At 40.0% G+C, this 24,207-nt stretch overlaps 1 protein-coding gene across 1 annotated transcript; it reads right to left on the reverse strand.

The window, feature by feature from the left end:
• Positions 1-378: 378 nt before the first annotated feature.
• nampt2 (nicotinamide phosphoribosyltransferase 2) lies at positions 379-23,956 on the reverse strand. Its single transcript, XM_034690859.1, has 11 exons — positions 23,655-23,956; positions 12,052-12,187; positions 11,788-11,891; positions 11,579-11,707; positions 8,980-9,138; positions 5,965-6,095; positions 5,559-5,784; positions 4,192-4,311; positions 3,804-3,944; positions 3,312-3,437; positions 379-3,136 (listed from the first exon to the last, which is right to left on the reverse strand). The coding sequence occupies exons 1-11, from the start codon at positions 23,700-23,702 to the stop codon at positions 2,975-2,977; spliced, it is 1,482 nt and encodes a 493-aa protein (XP_034546750.1). The 5' UTR covers positions 23,703-23,956; the 3' UTR covers positions 379-2,974.
• Between the last annotated feature and the right edge of the window lie 251 nt (positions 23,957-24,207).

Raw genomic sequence — 24,207 nt, forward strand, 5'->3', positions numbered from 1 at the left:
TTATTTTATTTTACTAATTTAAACTTCTTCTTGATTGTACTTATGTCTGGGTTGCTGCAACAACTGAATTTCATTTCATTCATCGATTTCAGCCTCAACCATTTGCTGCAGGACTTCCCCCACTCTCTGCTCCTCACATTACTTCTCTCTTCAGCTGTCCTATCCATTAAAGGTGAAAATGCTCAAAAATATAACTTAAAAAATAAAGAAGACAAAAAGGGACTACTAAAATAAACTTGTTGCACAGAGGGTGAAAACTATTGTTTGTCCTGCATTTCAAACTACAAGAAAACACAGTTTAAGTTCTTTACGGTCACTTCAGGGAATCAACTTCAGCTTCTTTAAAAGGTCTAATCTTATAAGAATAACTCACGTCAGTTTGAAAGGGTTAAAGGTATTTTTTAATCTTACAAAAGATTTGTTTTTAAAATGAACAAAATCAAACTATGGAACATTTAAAAGATACAGATCAGTCAGAAACAAATCATTTCCAAAATAATATTTACAAAAATATACTTACATACATGATTCATGCCAGGACTGTTCAGAACACAGACCACGTGGGGTCAGATGATGGTGACAAACTGCATCAGCAATTTAATCCTAATCTGTGAGATCTGCTCATCAACACAATGATGAAGCATACAGGCTGAAGCTGAACACTCAGCTGTTTAAAGTGAACATTGTTTCTGAATATTTCAAACATTGGGTGGACGTGTTAACAGAAGAATGAGCATGAGAACATTCACAAACTAAAAGAAGAGCCAGACGACAGCAGCAGTGGTTTTGGAGTTATTCGCTTGATGCATAAAAATAAAGCTTAGTATTTACGTATTCTCCTCACAATCAATCTGAAAGCAGCCGGCATCTATTTATTTATTCAAACCCTAAAAACAACTGGCTGGTGTTTGCATTAATCAGCACTTTTGTCATCATTTGCATTTATTGTGATGGACAAACTGGCACATTGCTGTTGAATCGGCAGTATTTTCTCTATCGCTGAAATCCCAGAACAAAACAAAACAGATACATTTCAGAATATCATACATTATGTATAAGGTTGGCAATCAGGTTGGCCATGTGCATGCGCTACATCAGTCTCAATAGAGGTGTAGAGGTTGTTGAAAGGCATTCTGGGAAATTCAATTCTTCAAGCTGAAGTAGACGAGGCGGGTTGAGGAGTTATTTGTGCATAAAGATACAAAATCAATCCACAAATTCTCAGACGATCAAACTTGACCTTCAACAAAATGATTCACTCTACGTCTTAGTTTCCACTATCTATGTGTAATATTCTACATATAGATGGAACATCTAACACCGACACATTTAGAATCTAGCAGTGCATATACATCAAATTAAAGCACCTGTGAGGAACTTTCAGGTTGTGTGAATTTTGGCGCCCCCTCTGGTTAAGTAGCATCTCTTATCTCTTATTAAAAGGTCTCTGCAGAATGCTGCTAATCACTCCACCTATCATCTTCCCTGCAGCAGATTCAAGCATCAAAACTAACAAGAAAGAAATAATCCTCTTTTCCCCGCAGGTCTTGTTTGCTTTTGAAGGTCATCAACATTCAATTTTTCTTTCATAGCCAGCTGAAATCTCCTCTCAGGAGCTTGAAGTAAATCTTGATGAAATATCCATTAAATTGCAGTTAAACATTTTGTTAATTGAATGAATATCAACACATCATTGTGTTTAGAATTATAATATTTCAATCTTATGACCTAGAAGGCATCTGATTTATCTAAAAGCACATGAGGTGTTCCTAAACGTTGTCACTTCTTCAGATGAGAGAGTTGTATGGCATCGCTTCTGCATTACAGAATCTTAACTGACTCATTGTGCTCTCGTTTAGCATAAAATTGACAGATGATACACAAACAGACGGCAGTGTAGTGCAATGTGCCTTTACTGCATATTAATATAGAAGCACCAGAGTTTGGGGAAGAACTGATTCAACAGGAAACGAAGATAACAAAAGAAAGTCTGTGTTAGAGCTCAATATATATATCATTGCTGTGGGCGATATGCTTTGTAATATAATGCTTATGTGCTGATCTATTTATGTATATTAGATCTGTAACTCAATGTGATTACATAATTATGTTTAGGTGTACGTGATGTTTGACTTTATCAAAAGTTAATAATAACTTGCACGGATGAAAAGCAGGTTCGGACGTGGACACGAGCTGTGTGGTGTTATCAATACGGGCCTGTGTCCACTCCTGGCAGCACCCTTCAAATACAGAGCGCTTCTCATCTGTGCTTACTGTTAGATTATAAAAGCTGTGTATAAAACTGAAGCACAGGGTATGGCTTTAAATTTTTATATTTATGTTTTAGTCCAAACTGTAATAAAACTGAACCACAAACTTTATTATGCATGACTGGTCGGCGTTGGGATAGTTTAATTTATCTACTGAACAAACTTAAGGACTAGATTTATGAAGCCAACACTTCTTTAATGAAATATTATCAAACACTAAATGTAACCCTCACCTGATGATGTAACACTGTTACTCAAACTGATAACACTGTTTCTACTCATGTCTGTGGCTGTTAATATATGTGTTGTCTTAAATGCTGTTTGTCTTCTTTAATTGAGGCACTATAAATAAATCTAATTTTGGCTGCAGCATATCAGCAGCTGTCTTTACATATTGTAGTTTAATAAATACCGCAGTGTCACACTCTTTAAGTCCTTCTCTAGAGTATCATCTTTGACCCTGATCCTTAGAGTTGGTCATGACAGTTTGCTGGCTGAGTGTTAGTGAAAAATGAAGATGAATGAATCTCCTCAGGATGATGTGTGGGTGGTGGTGCTTGGTGGAGACTGCTATAAGAGACAGTTTTCCACTCTGGTTCAGTGCTCTGCCTTTGCCTTTTTAAGAACCTCTGCAGTCCTCGTCCCAGGTTACCCGTGTTAAACACTGACGTATCGTTTGCATTGTGAGACATTTTGTGCTCCTTCTAATGAACGCCATTGATGATGTGATTGTGCAGCAGCTCCTGGTCGTGGTTGTGCAGGACGGGGTTCAACTCGTCATCCGTCAGCCGAGCATTCTTCCTGATCTCCTCCAGGGAGTAATCCTTCACCAGGCTGCCGTTCTCAAACACGGTCACCAGCAGGTCCTAAGGAACGGAGAGCGCACACTGATCAATTTTCAATCACACACAATAGGATGGTTATAGTAGATTTAAACATGGAGGGCAAAGAGGCAGTTAAATGGGAGTTAAAGAAAAAGTGCAGAAAGTGATATGTATACTTACAAGTAACAAGCTATCGCTTTAAAATGTAGGTTCTTACCTCCTCAGGTTTGCCAGCGCCTCTCTCTATCGTCTCCAATAAGCCATCAGAGTTTCTCCTGAGTGATAACCGACCTCTCTTTGACCCCTTGGATGGGTCGGTCACCGGCTGCTTGTACACGTCCATCTGAAAAAACACAAACAAGCAAAATGAGTGAAATGATCTGCTTTAAATGCTCATAAGCACGCTGAAACAGGACGCTGTAAAGCATGTGTTATCTGTGTCCTACAAAAAGCACGTTTGGTCTTCTTATCTATTTAGTGTGTTTAATCAATCCTCCCCTCCCTCTGTGTAATAAGTTAGAGCTGCAAAAGCATCACTCAAGCTTGCAGCCTTCATTCAGTCTATGAAGGGTTTGGTTATATCACTCAGCAGGTTCTACTCATTAACAATAATGTATTCACAATCAGAGACGTTGTTAAACTGAATTTAAAAATCTCCCATAAAAGTAAAGTATCTGACTTCACATGAAGTCAGAGTCCCTCCACTCACCCCTTTGCCGTTGTTCTCCACGTAGCTGCACTTGAAGGCACAGCTGAGCGTGTCTCTGTTGAGTTTCTGGAGCAGAGCGCTGCCACAGCCAAAGAAGACGTTCTCCGCACTCCAACCTTCATCACTCAGCTTCTTAAGGATCTATGGATACATATGGAATGTTCAAACTCTCCTGACAATGCACATTTGTTCTGAAATCCCTGTGAAAGTTGGTGTAGTTTGTCTTTTGTCACATCACCACTGTCCTACTTAAACATGAAGATTCTAAATATCCCTGGAGCTGCTGTGTTAATGACAGACAGTGTATAGGGACATTTAATCTGCAACAGAGGGTAACATAAATGCTCCGTGTTAAATAATGATGTAAGGAAGTTTAACATCTTCTCACCTCATCTACCGATCGGAGGTCAATGCCGTCTCCTTGAATGATCCGCAGGTAAGACGGCAGCACCTTGTACCCCATCGAGTTCCGAGAGCAGTCAAAACAACCCTCCAAAATCTTGATGACCTACACGTGACAAATAAATGATTCAGGATCAGACGTGTAGCGACCAAGAAGAGAAGTGTGAGGCTTTTACAATCTTAGTTAACTAACATGAAATCATTTGATAGTAAATAATTCAACAAAGAGTCATGAAGGAGAAACAGTTTCAAAACGTCTTTTACAGGAGATTCATGACAGAGGAACTCCAGGACCAGCTGTTTACAATCACTGACTTAAGATGAGTAATTATCAATAAGGGCTAAAGGCTTTAATCAAATGTTTGCAGTAGGGATGTAAATTTCATGTATTTTCTGTGATTGATATTTGGAAATGTTAACGATCAATTATCGATTAATCATTAAAAAAAAGACGTAAACGTTTTCATGTCAAAAACAATGCCTGCTACGTTTTTTCCCCTAAATCAAATTTTCCTTCATGACACAATGTATATAACTGACAGTATTGAATAGCTACAGATCATATTGAGGTGTTCAAAATGTTAAACAAACTGAATATCAACGTGTGGAGGAGGCTCATGATCTCCGCGGACATACAGTCATAAAAGTGAAGGCTCAGGTTTCAACAAGGGAACTGAACAGGAACATATTTTAGACTCACGGGGTCCAGTTTTCTGTCTATTTGTTCTTATTGAGAAAAATAAGCATGTGAACATGGCGTCAGCTGGGAGTGGAACCGGGTCAGAATCAGTCAGGCGTCAGAGAAAAAAAGCGCTTGTGAAGACCTGTCAATCAGCTGCAGACCCCAGCTGAGCGTCTCCGCTGTGCGCAACACCTTCAGTCAGCTGATTCCCATCCAAACATGCTTTAAACTTAAAACACCTTCCTGATAGCTGAACCAAATATGAGACCACATTATGTTTTTTTTTATTTCACAGAAGTAGTGCATGTGATCAGGCTTTGCGGGGGAGGTTACCAAAAGTGTCAGTAATAGTGGGAGTAAGATGCAGTTTTGGGAGTCTGTGCACTCACTCACATGTTTACTGAGTGTACAGGACAGCTGTTCACATGTAGTGCCTACAGTTTAGTGCTTTAAAAGGTGCGAAACAAAACATTCAGCATGAAAAAAGTCTAAAGTTTAACTAAACTGATGAAAGAGAGAAAAAAAAAGTGACTTAAAGCAAAAGAGTAAATAATGTGGAAAGGTATATAATGTTTATATTTGAAACCCACAGAAGTTGTAAATCTAAGAAGTAAAGGATGATATCAGGTTACTGTGTGTAAGATCCAGACTAATCCAGCCCTGTTGTTTACCTCAATAAGAGTCTCTGCCGGGTCTCCAGAGTCCGGTCTGATGACCAGATATGAGTCCTGGCTGCGCTCCATGACTCGCTCCTTCAGCTTGTTCCCCCAGATGTGCTTGCAGGCGTTGAAGATGTCGTAGCTGTCGCTGACCACCGACACCGGTCCTGAGGTGAACTGGTCCAGGACTCGCTCGAACGCCTCCTTCTCCCGGTTCCGTCCCCAGGAGATGATGGTACTGCACGACGCGCAGGAAAGAGATAACTGTTATTAATATAGGTTATAATGTGTGAAGATACAAGCACTAAGCTAGAGCCTCTGCCATGGACAAGGTACAAAAAGGACATTCACTTCCTCGGACATCCACCCTGCAGCAGCAGTTTAAGGCATGTAGAGGTGTGTGCGCTGTGTTTGATACCTGTGCTCTGCTGCCGGGATGGAGAAGCCGGCCATCGGACAGTTGTAGTACCGCTGAGCCATCAGCAGCCCGGCCACCGTGTCTGTGCTGCAGAAATTAACCAGGTGAGCCGCTCCACCTAAAGCTGCAGACTGCAGAGCACACAGAGGAAATCTTGAGTCACTTTGCAAACACTTTCTCAGAGTTCAGTTCAAAAGCAGACACAGGCTATGTTTCTAAATCCACAACCACCGGTCTGGTACTATGATCTGAAACATGTCTGGAAAACAAAACAAACATGGTCTTTCCTGACAAGGAGGAGATGACTTACATTACGCTGCATACAAAACTCTTTATGATCACAGATGGCAGAGAAAATCATCTTGGAGTCCTTCCCACTGGGTCAAAGACAACTATGTTGTTTTCCTGTTACTCAACATTCGCCTGGTGTGGTTTTCTCTGTCTCCTAACTGACTTACAGGATTGTTATCAATCCAGTGAAGATCATTATTTGTGAAGAACTTCTGTCAGCAAACATTTTCTGAAGCGTCTTTACTAATGATTGAAACATTTGGCTTCCTCTGACAGCCATCAGAGCCGAGCTGAGCTGATAATGAGGCGTTCAGTTACCAGTGAGAGGAGCGATTGACAATCATGATTCACTGCTTTCTGTTCAGGCTGAAGAATGAGTGTTAGCGATGTGTTTCTTTATGCAATGAAACTCCACTGCAAAGTCCCACACACAGATTGATCTCCGACTTGGGGTATGGTGAAGTATTTATGGCCATAGGAAGTGTAATATTTAAGATGCAGAGGTCATCTAGAGCTCTAATTGAAGCTTACAAAGTTGGGCAGTTTTTTAAATACAAATGAGGCAGTGACATTGACCGTATAATGCTCAAAAGTGAGCATTTCGTATGAGATTTCATCCAACAGATGTTATTTTTATAGTCTTTTTGTGTATTTTGTGGGTGATAATTTAAAATCTAAAATCAGTAAGCCACAGATTCTTATTTTGCCACTTTACCCTATGTGTCAGGATACTCTATGCCAAATTTCATACTTGGATATCAAAGAATGCAATTTTAACACCTTGTTTTCTATATTTACATTATCATGCCAGGAGCATTTTTCAAAAAAGGGGTTTTTTGGCCCCTCATGACCAAACGGCTCAGAGTTGAGAGTGCTCATTATCATCTTTGGATGGCCCATGGTATAGGCTAACTGGAAATACTAGTGAAAAAAAGGTAGTAAAAAACATCCTGAGGTTTGGACCTGGCTCCCAGTCTACTTTAATAACGGCCTTTCTTTACGATCTAGGAGCTGCCAACGCTGCTTTGTTTAAATATGATCAAAACAACACTTTAATTGTCTTAAAAGTCAGACCTGTGAGAGCTCACTTTGAGAGAATCAGACCTGTGAGAGAATGGAAATGTGTGTTTCCTTCAAGTCACATGACAATAAATATACACAGTGTCCTTGAAACAAGAGACTGCTCCACTTGTTTCACTTTCCTTTAGTCCAAGTTTCCATTTCAGTTTAATTGTGGTTGGTTATGTTGAGTCATTAGAGATCATCTGTATGTGTGTCACTGTCAGGTGAACTCTTGCTCTTGTGTCTGCACATTCAGGGACGTCCCGATCATCAACTGACGGGTAAGACAGTGATGTCACCGCCACACAGAAGTAGAAATACCTCTTTGAATACACGTCAGCTGGTGTTATTTACAGAATGTTTGCATTTGTTTCTAATCAGTGTTCAGATATTGGTAACAGGGTATTTCCAAGTGTTAAAATTGTCAACATTTCCCTCTTTCAACACTTTTGCTTGTGTAATATCTTAAGTTAAATAATTCAGCCTGTCCCTGTAACTGTATTTTGATTCTATTGATTTACAGAAAAATGCCATGAAAGAGCTTTATTGCACATTTACAACGGTCCTTGAATGCACCTGCAGTGACAGGCGCACTGGACAGACAGTCTGTTCATGGCACTCTGAAATGCATCTGCATCTTTGATGCCAAGGAATTGATCAAAACTTACTAAATGTGTCTGATGTATCACCAAACTGGAATAAATCAAGCTGTAGACACAGAGCTTTTTACGGTAATAACAGCAAAAACATCAAAGATTAAACAGACGTTCCCCAGTTGTGTCTTGGTCACTAACGTACACCAGAGGTAAAAATCCTCAATGAAGATGAGACAGATGTGTGGAGGAGGGAAGAGCTGGTTCACACAGCACTCCTGCTGCAGGTAGAGACCAAGCTAACACTGCGCCCCTTAAATAATAACTCAGCCTGTCACAGGGGTGCATCACTTTTATCTTTAAAAATTAGACGCACAGCAAGGGGAAACATGGATTTGGAATGTCCGGTGGACAGCCACTAATGTTTTCGTCTCGTAAAAAAAAATCAAAACATACGTTCGTCAGAGTTTTTATTATCAGTGATGCAGTTTAGCTCGTCATGGTCTCGTTTTCGTCATGAAAAAAATGAGTCGTTGACAAACATTTATCGTCATTATTCTCGTTAACGAAATGAGCACTGGTTCTAATTTGTTGTGGGATTATGTAACCTGTGTTGATGTCACCACACTATGTGATCAATAAAACAGCACGCTTTATTAAAGCTTTGTGATTTAGAAATAATGGAGCTATCCCCGAGCTTCTGAGAACTGTATTAAACTGCTAATTCCTCTGACTCTTATAAAACTCAGAAATCAACCTTTAAGCATCTAATCAGTTTATGTTAAACATCATATAATAATGTGATAACACCAGCAGGACTCTGCCAAATGTACAAAAGAGACATCACAAGAGGAGGATTAGCTGCTTTCAGATCTTCAGTGAAAACAGTTTCATGAACTTCTCGGGATAGAGGTGATTCAATAATCTTTAGTATTTCAAACATAGCATTTTCAGATGCAGCACAACATCAAAAGCAGTGACGAGGCTGCAGAGCTCCATTAGTGCTGCTGCCTCAGCCTCGGTGCGTGTTTTTCATTAAACTTTAAGAGGGAATAAAAGTGCTCCCCACCTCCTGTGAGGAGACGCCTCTGTAGCCGAAGTCGTGCAGCTTCAGGTCCAGGCCCTCCAGGCTCCCTGACGTGGCCTTCAGGTGCTTGGCTAGGATCTTCTTGAACTCCCTGGATATGGTGGCTACGGTAATGGGATACCACATCTGGACCAGCATCGTCTACAGAAACAACAAAGAAAGATGCAGAAGAAGAGGAGTGTTAGTTTTTGCATTGGTTTTTATTGTTTTGTGAAAATGTGAAGAGGTTACTTTAAAGCTACAGCAGGGTAACAACAGGCATAAGCAGCCAAAAACAATGTTCTTGTTCATGTTTACATTGTAGTTATGTTATAACAGAATTTAGCGAAAATATTATTTGAAGGCTTTTTTTTTTTCTTTTTCTGATTCAAAAGAGCAGCCACTATGATCTCTAAATCTAAAGGCAAATATCTTAGATTGTGTAAACCTGTAAAAGAACTCCCAACAGAAACACTGACCAGTTGCAACTTCTGAAAAACACTGTGCTGTTTATTCTTTGATGGCGCTACTAAGGAATATGTTGTCTGACTAATAAGCTTATTCAAACATTTTATTTTAGAAGTCACACGGTTTGTTAAAAGGAACCCCGACTGTGGGGACTAATAGGCATAAATCTGCTTTAATGTTTGTCTCATACTAGAATGCTTTGTTAAATAGACATGAATAATTGTTATTTCTTTAAAGAGCGAAATTTATAACATATTCTAACCTAGGGGTGCAGCCATTGTTTTACTAGCGCAATGCAAGCTGGGTTGATGACGTGTAATGGTTGCGTCTTGCCGAGCCTCTGGTTTTCGCCGTGTTTACTCGCTGGCTTTCAGGAATGCGAAAACCATAAAAATGACACACTGTGCTGCGTTTGGGTGTAATTTCCAGTCGGAGGGAAACAAGGGGACTGGTGTAAGTCTATACAGCTTTCCAAGAGACAAAAAGAGAAGAAAGGAGTGGGAAATTGCTTGTGGACGTACACAACTTCCGAAGGACCCGCGGCTATGTTCTTGCCACTTCACTCCAGATGCATTTGATGCATTTAGCCGACCCACGCTGGCGAAAGAGCTCACAGGTGCTGCTAGTTATAAACGGAGACTGAAGCCAAATGCTGTGCCGTCAGTTTTCGTTCATAAACAGACAAAACGCCCTCGGGAAAAGAGTGAGGTCCACTCGAGGAAACGCCATAGGCAGGAGACGCTGGATGTGCTCCTGCGGGGATGTCAACATCCCGCACCTGCAGATGTAGCCTCTGATGGCGAACCATCGGGAACGATTCCGACCACGACCACTACCACGATCACGGAGGAAGCTGACGACGACTCCCCCGATCAGTCAACACAGCAGTCCGTAAGTGTACATTGTTCTCCAAATAAGAGTGATGTCGCAACTCAGACGGAAAAACACACATCTGATGCAGCGGTAAGGTGACCAGCTGATGCGCACCAACTTATTACTCAAGACCACGTTTATGCTGCTAATTGTGAAAATGAGCTGAAAAAACAGTTTCAGGAGGACAGCCAGTCTCTGGATCTTTTCCTCTCAGACGATGACTTTTTCAGCGAGGGCAGTCAGCCACTGTACAGTCTGATCCGGAATATAACATAAGTTCATCAGAGCCTTCACAGAGCACCCAGGAATCACATGCTTCAGCTGACACGCATGAAGAAAACAGTCTGTTGCAACCAAATGACGTCACTACCCAAACATCATTGCGACGCAAAGAACAATGGCGGCCTACGAGTGAAAATATTTTTTCCAGTTTTATACAAACTAAGATATTTTGAGAGATTTTATTATCGTTTTTATATAGCTGATACAAACATTGATCATATAGGAAAATACCGGGGTTGCTTTTAAGACAAACAGCAAAGACAATCATATCATATTAATATGCAATCATATTAAAAGTTAATGCAAAGACTCATGAAGTCACAAACGGCTGAGAGTTTCCACATTTAGTCAGTGAATCTATCCGCAATACAGCACAATGTGAAACAGCATGAGCTCAGTCTCCTAAATGCTAACAGGCTAACTGTTGTCCGCCTCCTTCTATGGTGTCATCTTTGATAAATGGCATTTGTCTTTGTTTTACTGCCCTCTACTGGTTTGATGGTTTAGTGCAATTACTTCTTTTTTTCTCCCCATACGTCACTGGCTTGATTTGCATAATCATTTCGGGAATTCAGCCCTCTGTCGAAACGCAGACAACAATGGGGCATCAGGGACCATTTAGTTCCTTTGGTTTATTTTTTACTCTTAAATCACAGCAAATTACGTGACTACCGGGCTCGTGCAACCATGGAAATTTCAGACTTAAATACAATAAACAGAAAGATGCTCATCAGCTAAAACAGAACATGGCTGGTTTCATCCATCAGAGTGAATAAAGTCAAGTCTTCTTGGAGGGCGTTAAAAGTAACTGGGCTGCACGCTTCTTTAGGTGAAAATATGAACCCAGGCACAAAACGCATCCAGAGGAGGGTGTGTTTTTTTTGTGCTTTGATCAAATAAATTGTATATAAATAATTCACACAGTCAAACTTCTCTTTACTTTTAGTCTGATTGTTTCTTAGTGTTTAAAATCCTTTACCTCGATGTAGTTGGTGAGCCAGTAGAAGTTGGGATCAGTGTTTTCCACAGTGAAGAGCACGTTTCCTCTCGGTATGATCCTTCCCTCGGGGATGGCTTTGATCCGGACGGGTAGACGGCCATCATGAATCTGTCACAAGATTAGCTGATCATGAATTCCTCTCTCACTCTGTGAATCCATCTAGACAGAATTAAAGTGAACATGCTCACCTCCAGGACTTTCCTCCAGCCCTCTTCATCGAACACGGACTGTTTGAAATGCATCTGGTAGAAGAGCTTGGCCTCCTGAATCTTCTCCTCTGTGACCACCTGGCCTTTAGGGAACACAGCAAGTCACTACAATGCTATGCTGCTGGATTCACTAAACACTTTAAGTTTAAACACCTAGTTTAAAAGTAGTCCCTGGTTTCTTCTAGGCGTGAGAATAAGCACAGATTGTGTTTATTTCTTGGCTCAGAGGAGATGTGAATGTACCTGTGAGATACTTCTTCATCAGGTACTGCAGACCGAAGAACACCACTTCATTGAACTGGGAGCCTTTCTTGCGTCTGCATTCGAAGTAGGAGTAGATTTTGCTGATATTCGGAGGGTACTGTTTGTAGTGTGTGATCTGAAACACAAGAAACAGAAGTCAGTGTACAAAGTCTTAGTGAATGATTAACCAGCTTTCATTTCCACATGTCCCAATAAAAAGAGGACAATCTCTTTTAGTGTGGGTACTGTTTGTTCATCAATCTGTAATCTCCCCACTTCAGGCAGATTTGTATTTGTTTGTACAGCATGAAATAAAACCCCGGTAAGCACACTCATGATAAGCTGAAAAACCAGAGGACCGTCTCAACGTGATGCTTGTGTGTACAGTAAACATGTTTCCTGGATCCATGTGGGAAGGGATGATGACAGCTTAAAGCACAAGTCCCTCTTTGTGCTCCTGTAGCAGTAATTGAATAATCAACAGCAACAACCAGCCAGTCGCTGGAGGAGAAATCTGTCAGAGGAATTCAGTCCACATTCTTCTGCCTCATCCTGCCTCTTATTTTAAATCCTCAAACTTCAGGAGTGAAGAATCAGATTTTATTTAGTCACCAAACTTTGAACCTCGAGAAAAAGGTTGACTCTTCTGGAGGGAGTAAAGATAAAGAGTACTTTTTCAGAGCATGGGCTTTAGCAAGAAGTTATAAGAGTATTAAACTTTAAAGTACGAACAAGCTTAGAGCTTAGTCAACACATGTATGCAGGTACTGAGAGTAACATAATGCTATGCTAAGGTAAAGGGGGTAGAGGGTTTCAATAAGTGAGAAAACACTCCAGCCTTAGTGATTCTGGCTTCAACATCCACCATGCGTGATCAAACGTGAACGGCCTTAACTTCAGGTCGATGCATCCTGAGGACAGATCCAGATCCAATCACTCAGGCCACGTAAGGAGGTGGACGGAGACATGTTTGTCCATGTTGGTCCGGCAGTGTGAACAGTCATGGGAAACATTAAGGACTCTCTCGGCACACATGGAGTAACAGACGCACAGAAATACTAAATATTTGATGTCAATGTTTCTTCATTGAGACGGGGTCTACCCTGTGTTTCCATGCACGGCTTGCTTTACTGTATGATCCACAATTCTACATGTTGTTGATGATAAAGTCCGGAGATGTGACCAGAAAGTGATTCATATGTAAGGGATAATGTATGGCTGGTTAGCAGGTGGTTATGGCAAATAGAATCCAGACAGGGTGAGACCTAACCTAAAGTTTCTCTCACCTGCTCCGCTTGTTGCTAATACTGCCGGACGGGATCCAATAAGAAAATGTCCATATCCTGCCAATTTAACATGCTAACTGAAGCTAGTTTTTTAGCCACATTGTTTTGATGCTAACGGAAGCTAACGGTTTTACCTCACCTTACGTTCTATGGTGTTAACAAGCAGAAGCAGAATGTGCTGGAACTCCTTTCCGTGGATTTATTTGACATGACGTGTGATCAGTTTGGCTCTGGTGTTGCTCATGTTAGTGGAAGTTAATAACCGTTGTCAAGTGGTTTTGACCAATCAGAATTAAGCATCTTACTCAGCCGGGAGATCAGTGAGAGAGCCGGGTAATACGAGTTTAGAATAATGCAAACGGTTTCAAAGGGGTGGACAGTTTCCGGTAAATTTCCATGGGAAGTTGAGCTGGAGAATTTGGGAAATATTCCAAATTGGAAACTTTCCATGGGAATCAACTGGGAATTGAGGGTAATTTAATGGAAAGGTATCATATCCCAGCATAAATATGTGTTTTGTTATAAGCAGACATCCATCCAAAATAATACAATTAAAACAGATTTATTTGTAAGTAGAACTTTATCAAGTGTTAAATATTTTATTGAACAATCAATTCTTTTAGTGCATGTATGGGGCATGGTTTCAATAGCCTTGCAGTAAGCAGTGTGCTATGTGCATGTGATTGAGGAATAGCAAAAATATTCAACTGTACTTGCAGGAAATCTGGTTGTTTTAGTCAGGATTATGCTAAAATATATTTTCCCCAAGAGCCAACCTTCAATTTAGTAAATTCCTGGTTTATTCCTGTTAATTCCTGGTTTATTCCTGTTAATTCCAATGGAAAGTTTCCAACTTTGAAAATTCACAGAATTTTGTAATCCTAGTTTTGATGCCAAAGGAAGCTAACAGTTTTACTTCCCCTTACGGTCTGTGGTGTCAAGCAGAAGCAAAATGTGACGGAACTCTTTACCATGGATTGATTTGACATGTTGCTCATGTTAGGGAAAGTTAATAACCGTAGTCAAGGGGTTTAGACCAATCAGAATCAAGCATCTTACACAGCTGGAAGATCAGTAAGAGAGCCGAGTAACACAAGTTTATAATAATCCGTGAATCTTACTGTATGTTTTCTTCACTGTAAAGTAGGGATGGGCAATTGTTACCGAATATTCAAATATTCGCTCACCTAGTAAAAATTGAAGAGTTACTGCGAATATTTTCTCTTCTTAAAAGTAAAATTTTTCATTGTTGTTACTGGTACCTGGTTGTAATACAGTATTCCCGCCAGACGGTGGATATAGAGCGTCTTAAAGCTGTTTGCTAATAATTAAAAAACAGTTGCAGCGATTTTCTGTTTCTGAATCTCACACTACTACACACATATCTGGATCATTGACATGACGTGCATATTTTTGTGTCCGAATCCATTATTTTCTTTTAAAATAATTTGTTATTTTTAAGACATACATCAATTGATTCTATAAAACCTGCTTATTTTGAATACAATTTCAGTACATTCAAATATTGAGATTTATTTTTATTTTGAAGTATCTCAAACCCTGAAAATGTCAGGTGGTGCAACCATCCGAGCAAGTGAACTGATTTAAAGCACTATAAAAAATGTATTTTAATAATAATAAATTCAAATTAAAACACCATGGCATGATTTTACATATAAGAGCTTTGAAATAAACATCATTTCATGAATATCAATAGTTTAAAAGGCACCTAAGGTTATTTAAAAACTTTTGTCCAGCACTTTGCATGTTCTGAAATGTCAGGGTGGCACCACTGTACTCATGGACCTTTTATTTTAAAAGTAAGTAGTTATAATGGACTTCAAAATACGAAATAATTCAGAGGACCCAAATAATTGTCATGGCTGAGTTAAAAGGTTTGTAGATGTCTCTTAAATAATAATAGAAAAGCTTTTATCAACTTATAGGTGGACGGTAACACTTTCCATGTCAGGTGGTACAACCAACCTAAAACTATAAAATTATATTTTATACCTGGCCAATAGAATGCAAAAATCCTAATATATCGTAAATAAAAAATATACTCACAAAATACAAATGTGTAAAGCACTGTAACCACTCTAAGGGATACTTCCTAAAACTTTCAGTTAAAATAAAATGATGGGTAAGTACATATATTTTGACAAATATCTGGTTGCGCCACCTGCCATTTTTTGGGTGTTCATGTTATGAAAAGGGTAAAAATATACATATATATATATTTAAACACTTAAAAAAAATGTAATGTGCTAAAACAAGCCTTGTTTGAACACATTATTCCAGACACAAAAATATGCATTGCAACCATTCTGGAAATACTTAAAAAAAAACTTTTTTGAGGCTTATTTGTCAACGACCCATTTCCAGACTGAGCATGGATGTAAAAAGCAAACATACACGCCACGCTGCGGCACAGAAACACCGACATAAAGATCGAGAGAGATGCTGACACTGCCAGTCGAATAGAAGCCAATGATTATCGAATAGTTTTTTGGCCCATCCCTACTGTAGAGAGAGTTTTCTTATTTTGTAGGAGCATCAGGTCTTTAATCACCTTCCCCTCTCTGCCGCTCAGTCACGTGTGCGTCTCTCCCTCTCTGCATCACTGCATGTTCTCATCTTATAATATTCCATTTCAGTCTAACAAAGGTGAATGGGGCTCTGTGTTTATTTGCATATGATGCAGTAAAGTGAGATCTGACCACAGGTTGTCATTGGGGACACATTCAGAGACGAATGTTGATGCATAGAACGTTCGAGCTTCAGTGCTGTCCACACGTGATGGGATCACGCAGGACGGATGTTATTACCAGGTCTAAACAAGGTCTTAGCTCGTACCACAGTACACTACAGCTAGTGCTTACTGTTGTTGACAATCCACTCATTGTTAAGAACTTAAAGTGAGAACTTCAAGGGGAATATCAGACTAAGTTAAAAATATGTTGACAAAAGACGCGTTGAGATGAACAACCTCTGATATGTTACTCAGCGTATCCAATGACTACAGCAGATATGATAGCAATCATAATCATCTGACATGAACTGTTGAGACTTGGCAAACAGTAACAGATGGTAATTATGTTGTGGGAACCGCTTCATGTTCAAAGGTCACTCAGGTGAGATCAGAATGAGGTGTGCCTCCGACAACAAGAAGAGCAGGCCCAGACCAACTCCTGCCTTTGCTCCACCTGCTGCAACAAAACTGATCATTCACTGATTTACAACGGTGACCAATGTAACCAACATTTAACATCTTCTGTTCTCCGTAAACATGATAAAATACTTAATAAATCAAGCGTAATATTAGGCTTCAAAGAGCAGTATAAACTCTTCATCAGAGGCCTCAGACCACCACAGCGTGACTCATCTGCTGCCTCTCAAAGCGAGCTAAGAGAGCACATACATCTACTGCTTATTACCATCTCTACAGTGACTCACAAACAGCAAACCTTAGGGCTGGGTTATGTTTGGACTGAGGAAACCAACTAGCTCATTAGGAGTCTTCGGGCCATGTGGAAGTCATAAGGTTTAGTTTTTAAACGAGCCTTCTGAAAGATATTCAGAGTATCGCTCTTCTTCATCAAATAAAAAGCAGCAGAGATACTTGAGGGAGAAGAAGCACTGCACCTTATATCACATTCTCTCATCACCCTGAAATAAACGTGTGTCAGGCACATTGCAATACTTCTCTCAAATCCGTTGGTGTTTATTTGGTGGGAACTGCAAAGTCAGATGGCACAGAGGAAGATGATAAAGGGAGGAATATGTGGTTGACAAAGACAATGTGAAATGAAAAGGGCCTCTGCTTTTTGAATTATCCTTGAATCAGGAGACAGAAGTGTGACAAACCTTAAGTTTTACCTAACATGCATATTAGGGATGTCCCGATCTGGATCTCAACTATCTGAGCGAAGACGATCTGGACGTTTTTTTAATTGATCGGTGATCAGCACTTGAGTTGATCCTCTCATCCGATCATTTACGTCCGCTGTCATTGAACATAATTTGCAGCTGAAGGCTAACAGGTGAGTGTAATTAAGCGTTCTGAGCTCGGTTTAACTTAATAATCTTCATTAAATATACCTTCAGGATGTGGGTAAAGGAAGAGCACAGAAACAACTTCTGCTGTGCATTTCAGAGACGTTTAATGACTGTAGTACAACCATAGACTGCATAAAATATGGACGTAGTATCCGTGACGTCACCCATCTGTTCCTGAGTGTTGTTTTGAAGCCAATCGGCGGCGGCAGCCATGTTGGAAATGCAGAACTCAACCAGGCAGAGTGTGACGTAAAGGGGCGGAGTTTGAGCCTCCTAGCCAACAGCTATGCGTTCCCATCCGGGAGTCAAGTCAATCATGTCCTTATTTGGGCAAAAACTCATAATCTTAATATCTTCTGAACTGTCGAGTTAGAAAAAAATTCACCCCTCGTACAGTGTGTGCCGATAGAGAGATTAGCTACGAAGAGCCAAGCCGTTTTTTGAACCAGACAGTAAACATGTTTATTAATGCTGCAAAGATTGTCTTTTTTGAATGGGTGTGTATGTGGTTTCTGGTGTTTCTGCAGCCAGCATCAAGAGGATTCTCGATGAACTGCAGTTCATAACACTTCCGCATGGGCTTCATATTTTGAGACCGGAGGTTGCTGCTTGAGTACAACTGAGCACTGAATAACCGTGATGCGTTCACTACACTCTAGGAAACAACATCACTCTTCCTGTAACCCTTAGTAATCTTAAAAGGGGAGTGCACAACTCAAAACATTACTCTATAAACTGACACACAGTACATCATTTGATATATGTTTGTTGTACATTTAAATCAAATTATGGAAATAACCTCAACCTGTGGAAAATAAGAATTTACAAACTAAAACTTCACAAAAATCTCATTTTACACAAAAGACCTGCTTCCTGTTAGCACTGTCAAAAAAGATGGATTCAAGAAGTTAATCAGAAAACTAAATCCAGACACAAACAAACTGTCTTCAACCAAAAATCTGCCTTTAAATTTAAATGAAACACTGATTTATCGTGATGATTAACGGATTATCAAATTTAAAAACTGCAGCTCCTATCACGTAACTCAACATTTTGCAACTTCAGTTATCAGTCCTCGTATGTGTCCCAGACAACGTCCATGTTGTTGTCGGATTCATGAACTTGGGGACCTCTGTTATGACATTCCCAGGCTCTAATCTTTCCTAATATCATTGCACCTAAGCCATACCTAGTAAAAGGGGACCCTGAACACTCCATGTAAGAAAAGAGAATTGGCGTGTGCAAATACCAGCGTGGTTGTGGTATTAGCACGCTGTAAAAAGAACAAATCCAGGATGTAGTGACGTGATAAGAGCTAAGGCACAAGGACGTATCAAACCTCAGCAAATTACTCATAAACTTTAAAGTAAGTGCCAAAGTTCAGGGTGCTGTGCGTGCTCACAGGATCCAGTGGTTAATGATTACACCAGTTACGCAACCAAGACTTACAGCAGAAAACAAAACACACGGCTGAGGAACACTCAGGGCAGACTGCGTCATAACCAGCATCATCACTGCTGTAAGTAAAGAAACCAAACATATGACAGTCATGCATGTCAGAAGGTCAAAGGTCGAGCATTCAGACTGAAAGGAAACTGCTCCATCTCTTCACCTGCTCTCGTTTGGCTGAGGGTGATGAGGGTGTCTAATATCTTATATACTTGTTGCTCAGTGTGGATGAAAAGTCAGGCTGCGAGAGTTGAAGCCAATTCAGGAAGTGTTAAAAACTGCAGTTCCTCAAGTGTCTGCTTGAGGCTGGATCTGGAAGTATCGGAAACCACATACACACCAATTTAAAGAAGACAATCTTTACAGCAGAAATAAACATGTTTACAGTCTGGTTCAAAAAACAGCTTCCGTCTGAAGAGCTCATTTCGGTCTCAGCACACACTAACGGGGGATGAATTTTTTCATAACCCCGCAATTTCGAAGATATTAAAATTGCGAGTTTTGCCCATTTAAGGACATGACTGACTTGATTGACAGGCGGGAACACTGTAGCTGTTGGCGAGGAGGCTCAAAGCCCGCCTCTTTACCTCACACTAGCTCGACAGCAGTTAGATTAAGTTCAGCATTTCCAATATGGCTCCCGCTCGATTGGCTTCAAAATAGCGCTTCAGAAACAGATGGGTGACGTCACGAATACTACGTCACAGTCTATGTGAGAGACATGTCAGACAAAGCTAACAGATTGAATAATATGTAATGGATGTAAAGAGCCTGGCCTGAAACAAGGAGTTTCTCTATCAATTAATCAATCAATCTTTATTACTATAGCACCAAATCACAAAAAACGTTATCTCAAGACGCTTTTACAAACATAGCAGGTCTCTTCTGTTCTCGGTAATTAAACTCATTGATCACACTGACCGAGCGTTAGCATGACATGCTCCTTTATTCTGAACACTAATAATGTCTGCACATTGATTTGCTTGGGGGAGAAGTTGATATGAGCAAGGACCCGTGGGGAGTAATGGAAAGCTCTGGCTTAATGCATCACATGTGGTGACTTCAGGGACATCCAGGGCTGTCAGGTGTGAGGGTGGAACCAGACTCACTCTGATATTTACAAAGGAGTCACTGCATGACTTCTCTTTGAAAGCTTTCCTTGTTTCAATGTGAATGCCTGATACCCTCGATGAAAAACCCTTCAGAAATAAAAGGTTACATCAAACTGTTTTTACATGGGAAGGAAACTTGTAATAAGTCGTGTTATTGTAAGACAATATTTACTTTTAAAAATCATGCTGTCTGTAAAGCTGTAATCCCTGCGTGGACTTTCAGATGAGCTCATCACAAAGAACAAAATCACTTTCTATTATGTGATTGTGATGACAGACACATTGGAGGACTCCCCTTGGCCGTGCTGCTGCTTTGGACCTGTTTTTAGGGGGTGGTTGGAGCCGGATGGATCATCCAGACCTTTGCCATTTGGCTGCAGTAAAAACCTTTGAATGACATCTAACAGTGACATCTGACATTTAACTCAGCTTTCCTGAGCAGCGCTCTGACTCACAACTGGATTTAAGTTACGCTTTGCCTGAAATGAAACTGAAAGCTTGACACAATGAAAGGTTGGGCTCTCTGATACTTAGAAACCACTACAAATAGCACAAGGAGGTGTGTACACATGAATGTGCATTACAAAGCAATGAATCACTGTGACTTGCTCTATACTTTAAGCTAGGATTCAAATGTTCCCTCTTGGATACTTCAGGTACCTTTAACTCTACACCCTGTTATCTAAGGTCTCCTCTCCGTGCAGGGGGTAAACTGTAACTCAGTATAAAGGGTGAATGGTTTTATTATTTTACAACATGATGATTTCACTGCCACACCTGATCAGGCAAGTCTTAATCTGCCTTAAATGTGAAAGCCCACGGATACTAAGGAAGCCACAGGAGCAGGGCAGACCGCCAACAAGCATGACACACAGGTTCTGTTTCCTTTGGCTTAAACAGACATTTATGTTCACATGTAGTCAACATGTAAAGCCAAACTGTGCTGGACTGAAACTTTGCACCACATGATTTCCAAATCAGTCTTGTTTGTGAGTTATTAAGGAAGAGTAATGGGCGGTGTAACTGAAAAGGTAAAAGGAATTTTGCCAATTGAAGTAAAAGTCATAAATTAACAGTTAAGAAATGTCTAGAATAAAGCTGAAATGTTCGGGGTCATTTCAAATATTAAAAACTTAAAAGGTACAGTACGTAGAAATGGACATATTTAGACTGAAATGCTCCCTATACTCACCCCTCTTGTTGGTGATGGTGTCCTCTGAGGACAAGCAGCTGCTGTGATGAATGATCAGTATCATCATATATGATCGTATATCTAACAGGTGTTACCAGTGGAAAACTTTTATCAAAACAAATGATTTTATGCACAAGAAAACACTGGATTTTCTGCTTCGTGCAGTTCGAATGGCAGCTCACTAAAAATACAAGTGGTGCCTTAAAACGGGGTTTTGTTTACCGTGTTCACGAGAAATGGCCTCCTCTTAACGTATTCACGACATTGTGAGACAAAGTTTTCTGAAGGCATGAAGTCAACAGAAATGGGGGAGCCCATAGAGTCTATTAGACTCCAGTTTCATGCAAACACACCACGTGATTATGTAACTGATAAGGTCTGTAGTTACAGGAGTGAAATTAGCTAACGTTAGTGAGAGCGCAGCTTGTACAGTGTGATTAGACACGTACGGGACCAAGAGGAGTTTCTTGTTCCTCCATACGGCATTTCAGCACATGAAAAATAGTAAAATTAGCATTTCCACTCATAAAGCAAGGAGGACAATGATTGAACTTTTGACCTTCATGTTGCCGTTGCCTAATAACGGTGTTACCACTTGAACGCCAAGCCACTCATTCACACGACTGTCTCACTTTACGAGTTCCATTTGAAGGCGGCAAAGGAGGCGTACGGCTTCATTCATCCCGGATGCAATAACATTCTCCACCTAGTTTGTCTTTATAAGTCATTACACCCTAATTTAAACATACTAAGTGTGATCTGCTATTTACACACTGCACCTTTAAATTCTTCATTAATATATCATGACAGCATTTTCTCAGTTCATTCAGGAACCTATTTTGTATTTATTTTATTATAATTACATTATCATTATTATTAGTTATTATTATTACATATATCATGTTCTTGGGTTTGAGGTAGGGACTGGGGTTGGGATTAGGGTGGGTGGGTCTTTCTTTTCCTATTTTTAAATATTTGTAATTAATCTATTTTACTTTGTTTTTATATACAGCACTTTGTGTTACAGTGTCATTGTATGAAAATCTATTTACAAATAAACACTGATTGATTGTTTGATTGATTGACTGATTTAATACAAGGGCCACACACAAGAGAAAACTTGTCAAGAGTTGAGTTGCAATATCAGGAACAGGTCAAAAGTGGAAATATCAGAGATGACATTGAAATACATTTAACCCTCCTATTATCCTTGGGGGCAATTGGACCCCATTCAGTGTTTAATGTTTCTAAATGAATGTTAAATATCATTGTTTTGGCTTCCCATTTCATGAATTTTCCTAAATTAATGGACACAACTGTGTAAACATGGAATAAAGAAAATCTACGCATCTGTGTTCCTTGGGGTCAATTTGACCCCAGGCTGTTTTAGCTGTGTGAAACATAAGAAATATCAACATTTTATACATATTTGTTTTGGTTGTTTTGGATGATATTGAGGTCACGATAACATACATCTTTATAATCTAAAAAAGCCTCCCTCTGCTTTAGAGCTCTAACATAACGTAACCATACCTGGAACAAAAGCTGGGATCGAACCGCCAACCTTTATATTGAGATATAATATTTCCCTCACCATGTCTCTAAAGACATTCAGTGATCAGTCCTGTGTCATACGTTTTGATAACATAGAAACAAGGCAGGGCCGACGAGAGCAAGACAGACTCGAAGCAGTTTGATGTTCTGTTTTACAAATAAAGTCCTTCTAAATGCTTTAAATTGTTTTTATGCTTGAAATATATTTTATTTAAAATTATATTTAGGTAGTCAACAAAGAAACCTGACACATAAACCTTGGTAACAATCAGTTTCTGGTGGGTTAAATTGCTGGGGTCAAAAATATGTGACTAAATTTGAAGGTAACAGGAGGGTTAATATGTAAACCTTTCTCATCTTGAGAATAAACAAAAAATATAAAAAGGAGCAAAAATTGATCAAAACAACAAACATAAGTGTCAGAAATCGGCTGGATTGTAAGTTGTTGAATTACATGAATGGAAAGTGTTCTGCCTTTATTTCCCCTGACAGTAAAAAGTAGAAAGCAGTCTGTGTTGAACAGTTTTGGTTTTGTAATATCGAAACTTAAGCTTCAACTTTGACTCAGCAGAACTGCTCCCTGATGCCAAACCCTGTCCCCTCTCATATCTCCTGAGATAAGGATCCGTGGATTCAACTTTAGTTAGTGTGCTGCTAGGACTCCGTGGACTCTACCTTGCATGAGCCCCCAGCTCGTCCTGTGTTAACTAACTGTAGGGTTCATTCAGAAAGAGACAAGGTTAAACACACATTGCTCTACTTTCGGTTTCTCCAGTGAAAACATTCAGACCTTAAACGCATCATCGAACGTTACCGGAGAACTGGAGTTCTGACGGTTGACGTGAGATAACGTCCTTGAAAATATGTCGAAAATAAGGTGAACATATTAAATTAAAGGAAAAGAAAGATGTGAGAGGTCTACAAGAGAAGGGCAAGGACGGATTCACTTACCTTGTAGGAATCCGTTGCGAGCAGAAAATTAAAATCCTGTGCTGCCATTGTTGTTGTGGATGAATGAATTAACGTGAATGTCACACCACACGCTCCTCTCAACTTAAACAGACAACTACGGCTGAACCAGGAGAGTCAGGGGAGCGAATACACCCTCACCGTCGAGTAACTGTGAATTTAACCTCTGTATTTGATCTCCAGTGGACTCTAATTCAGATGTTACAGCACACACTGTTGAAATACCCTCAGCAGCAGTCACTTTGTAGGTTGGGGGTTGTTGTAAAGGGGCGGGGTCATGATGTACGCATGGCACGTCCTCACACTGCCTCGTACGTCATGCCGCGTTCACGTACATCCAGGAGGTTTTAATGGAACTGCAATAAAAGTAAATGGAAACTCAGCACGTAACACAGAATAGGCAACTGGGAAATGCGCACATTGTAATCAACCTGAAACGGTTGAACATGTATAGAATATAGGATCATGAGGAATGACTTCTTTCAGTTTTTAAAGAGGTCAAAGCATAATAACATTTCATTAGCAGGGCTATTAA

Source organism: Notolabrus celidotus, chromosome 1 (genome assembly GCF_009762535.1).
Source record: "Notolabrus celidotus isolate fNotCel1 chromosome 1, fNotCel1.pri, whole genome shotgun sequence".
Lineage (NCBI taxonomy): Eukaryota > Metazoa > Chordata > Actinopteri > Labriformes > Labridae > Notolabrus > Notolabrus celidotus.

Coding starts and splice junctions, on each gene's coding strand:
- nampt2 (XM_034690859.1), bottom strand. CDS start 23,702: ATGGCAGCACAGGATTTTAATTTTCTGCTCGCAACGGATTCCTACAAG. Junction 11,892..12,051: donor GATGAAGAAGTATCTCACAG/GTACATTCACAT, acceptor TGTTCCCTAAAG/GCCAGGTGGTCACAGAGGAG. Junction 6,096..8,979: donor GAGGCGTCTCCTCACAGGAG/GTGGGGAGCACT, acceptor TGTGCTCTGCAG/TCTGCAGCTTTAGGTGGAGC.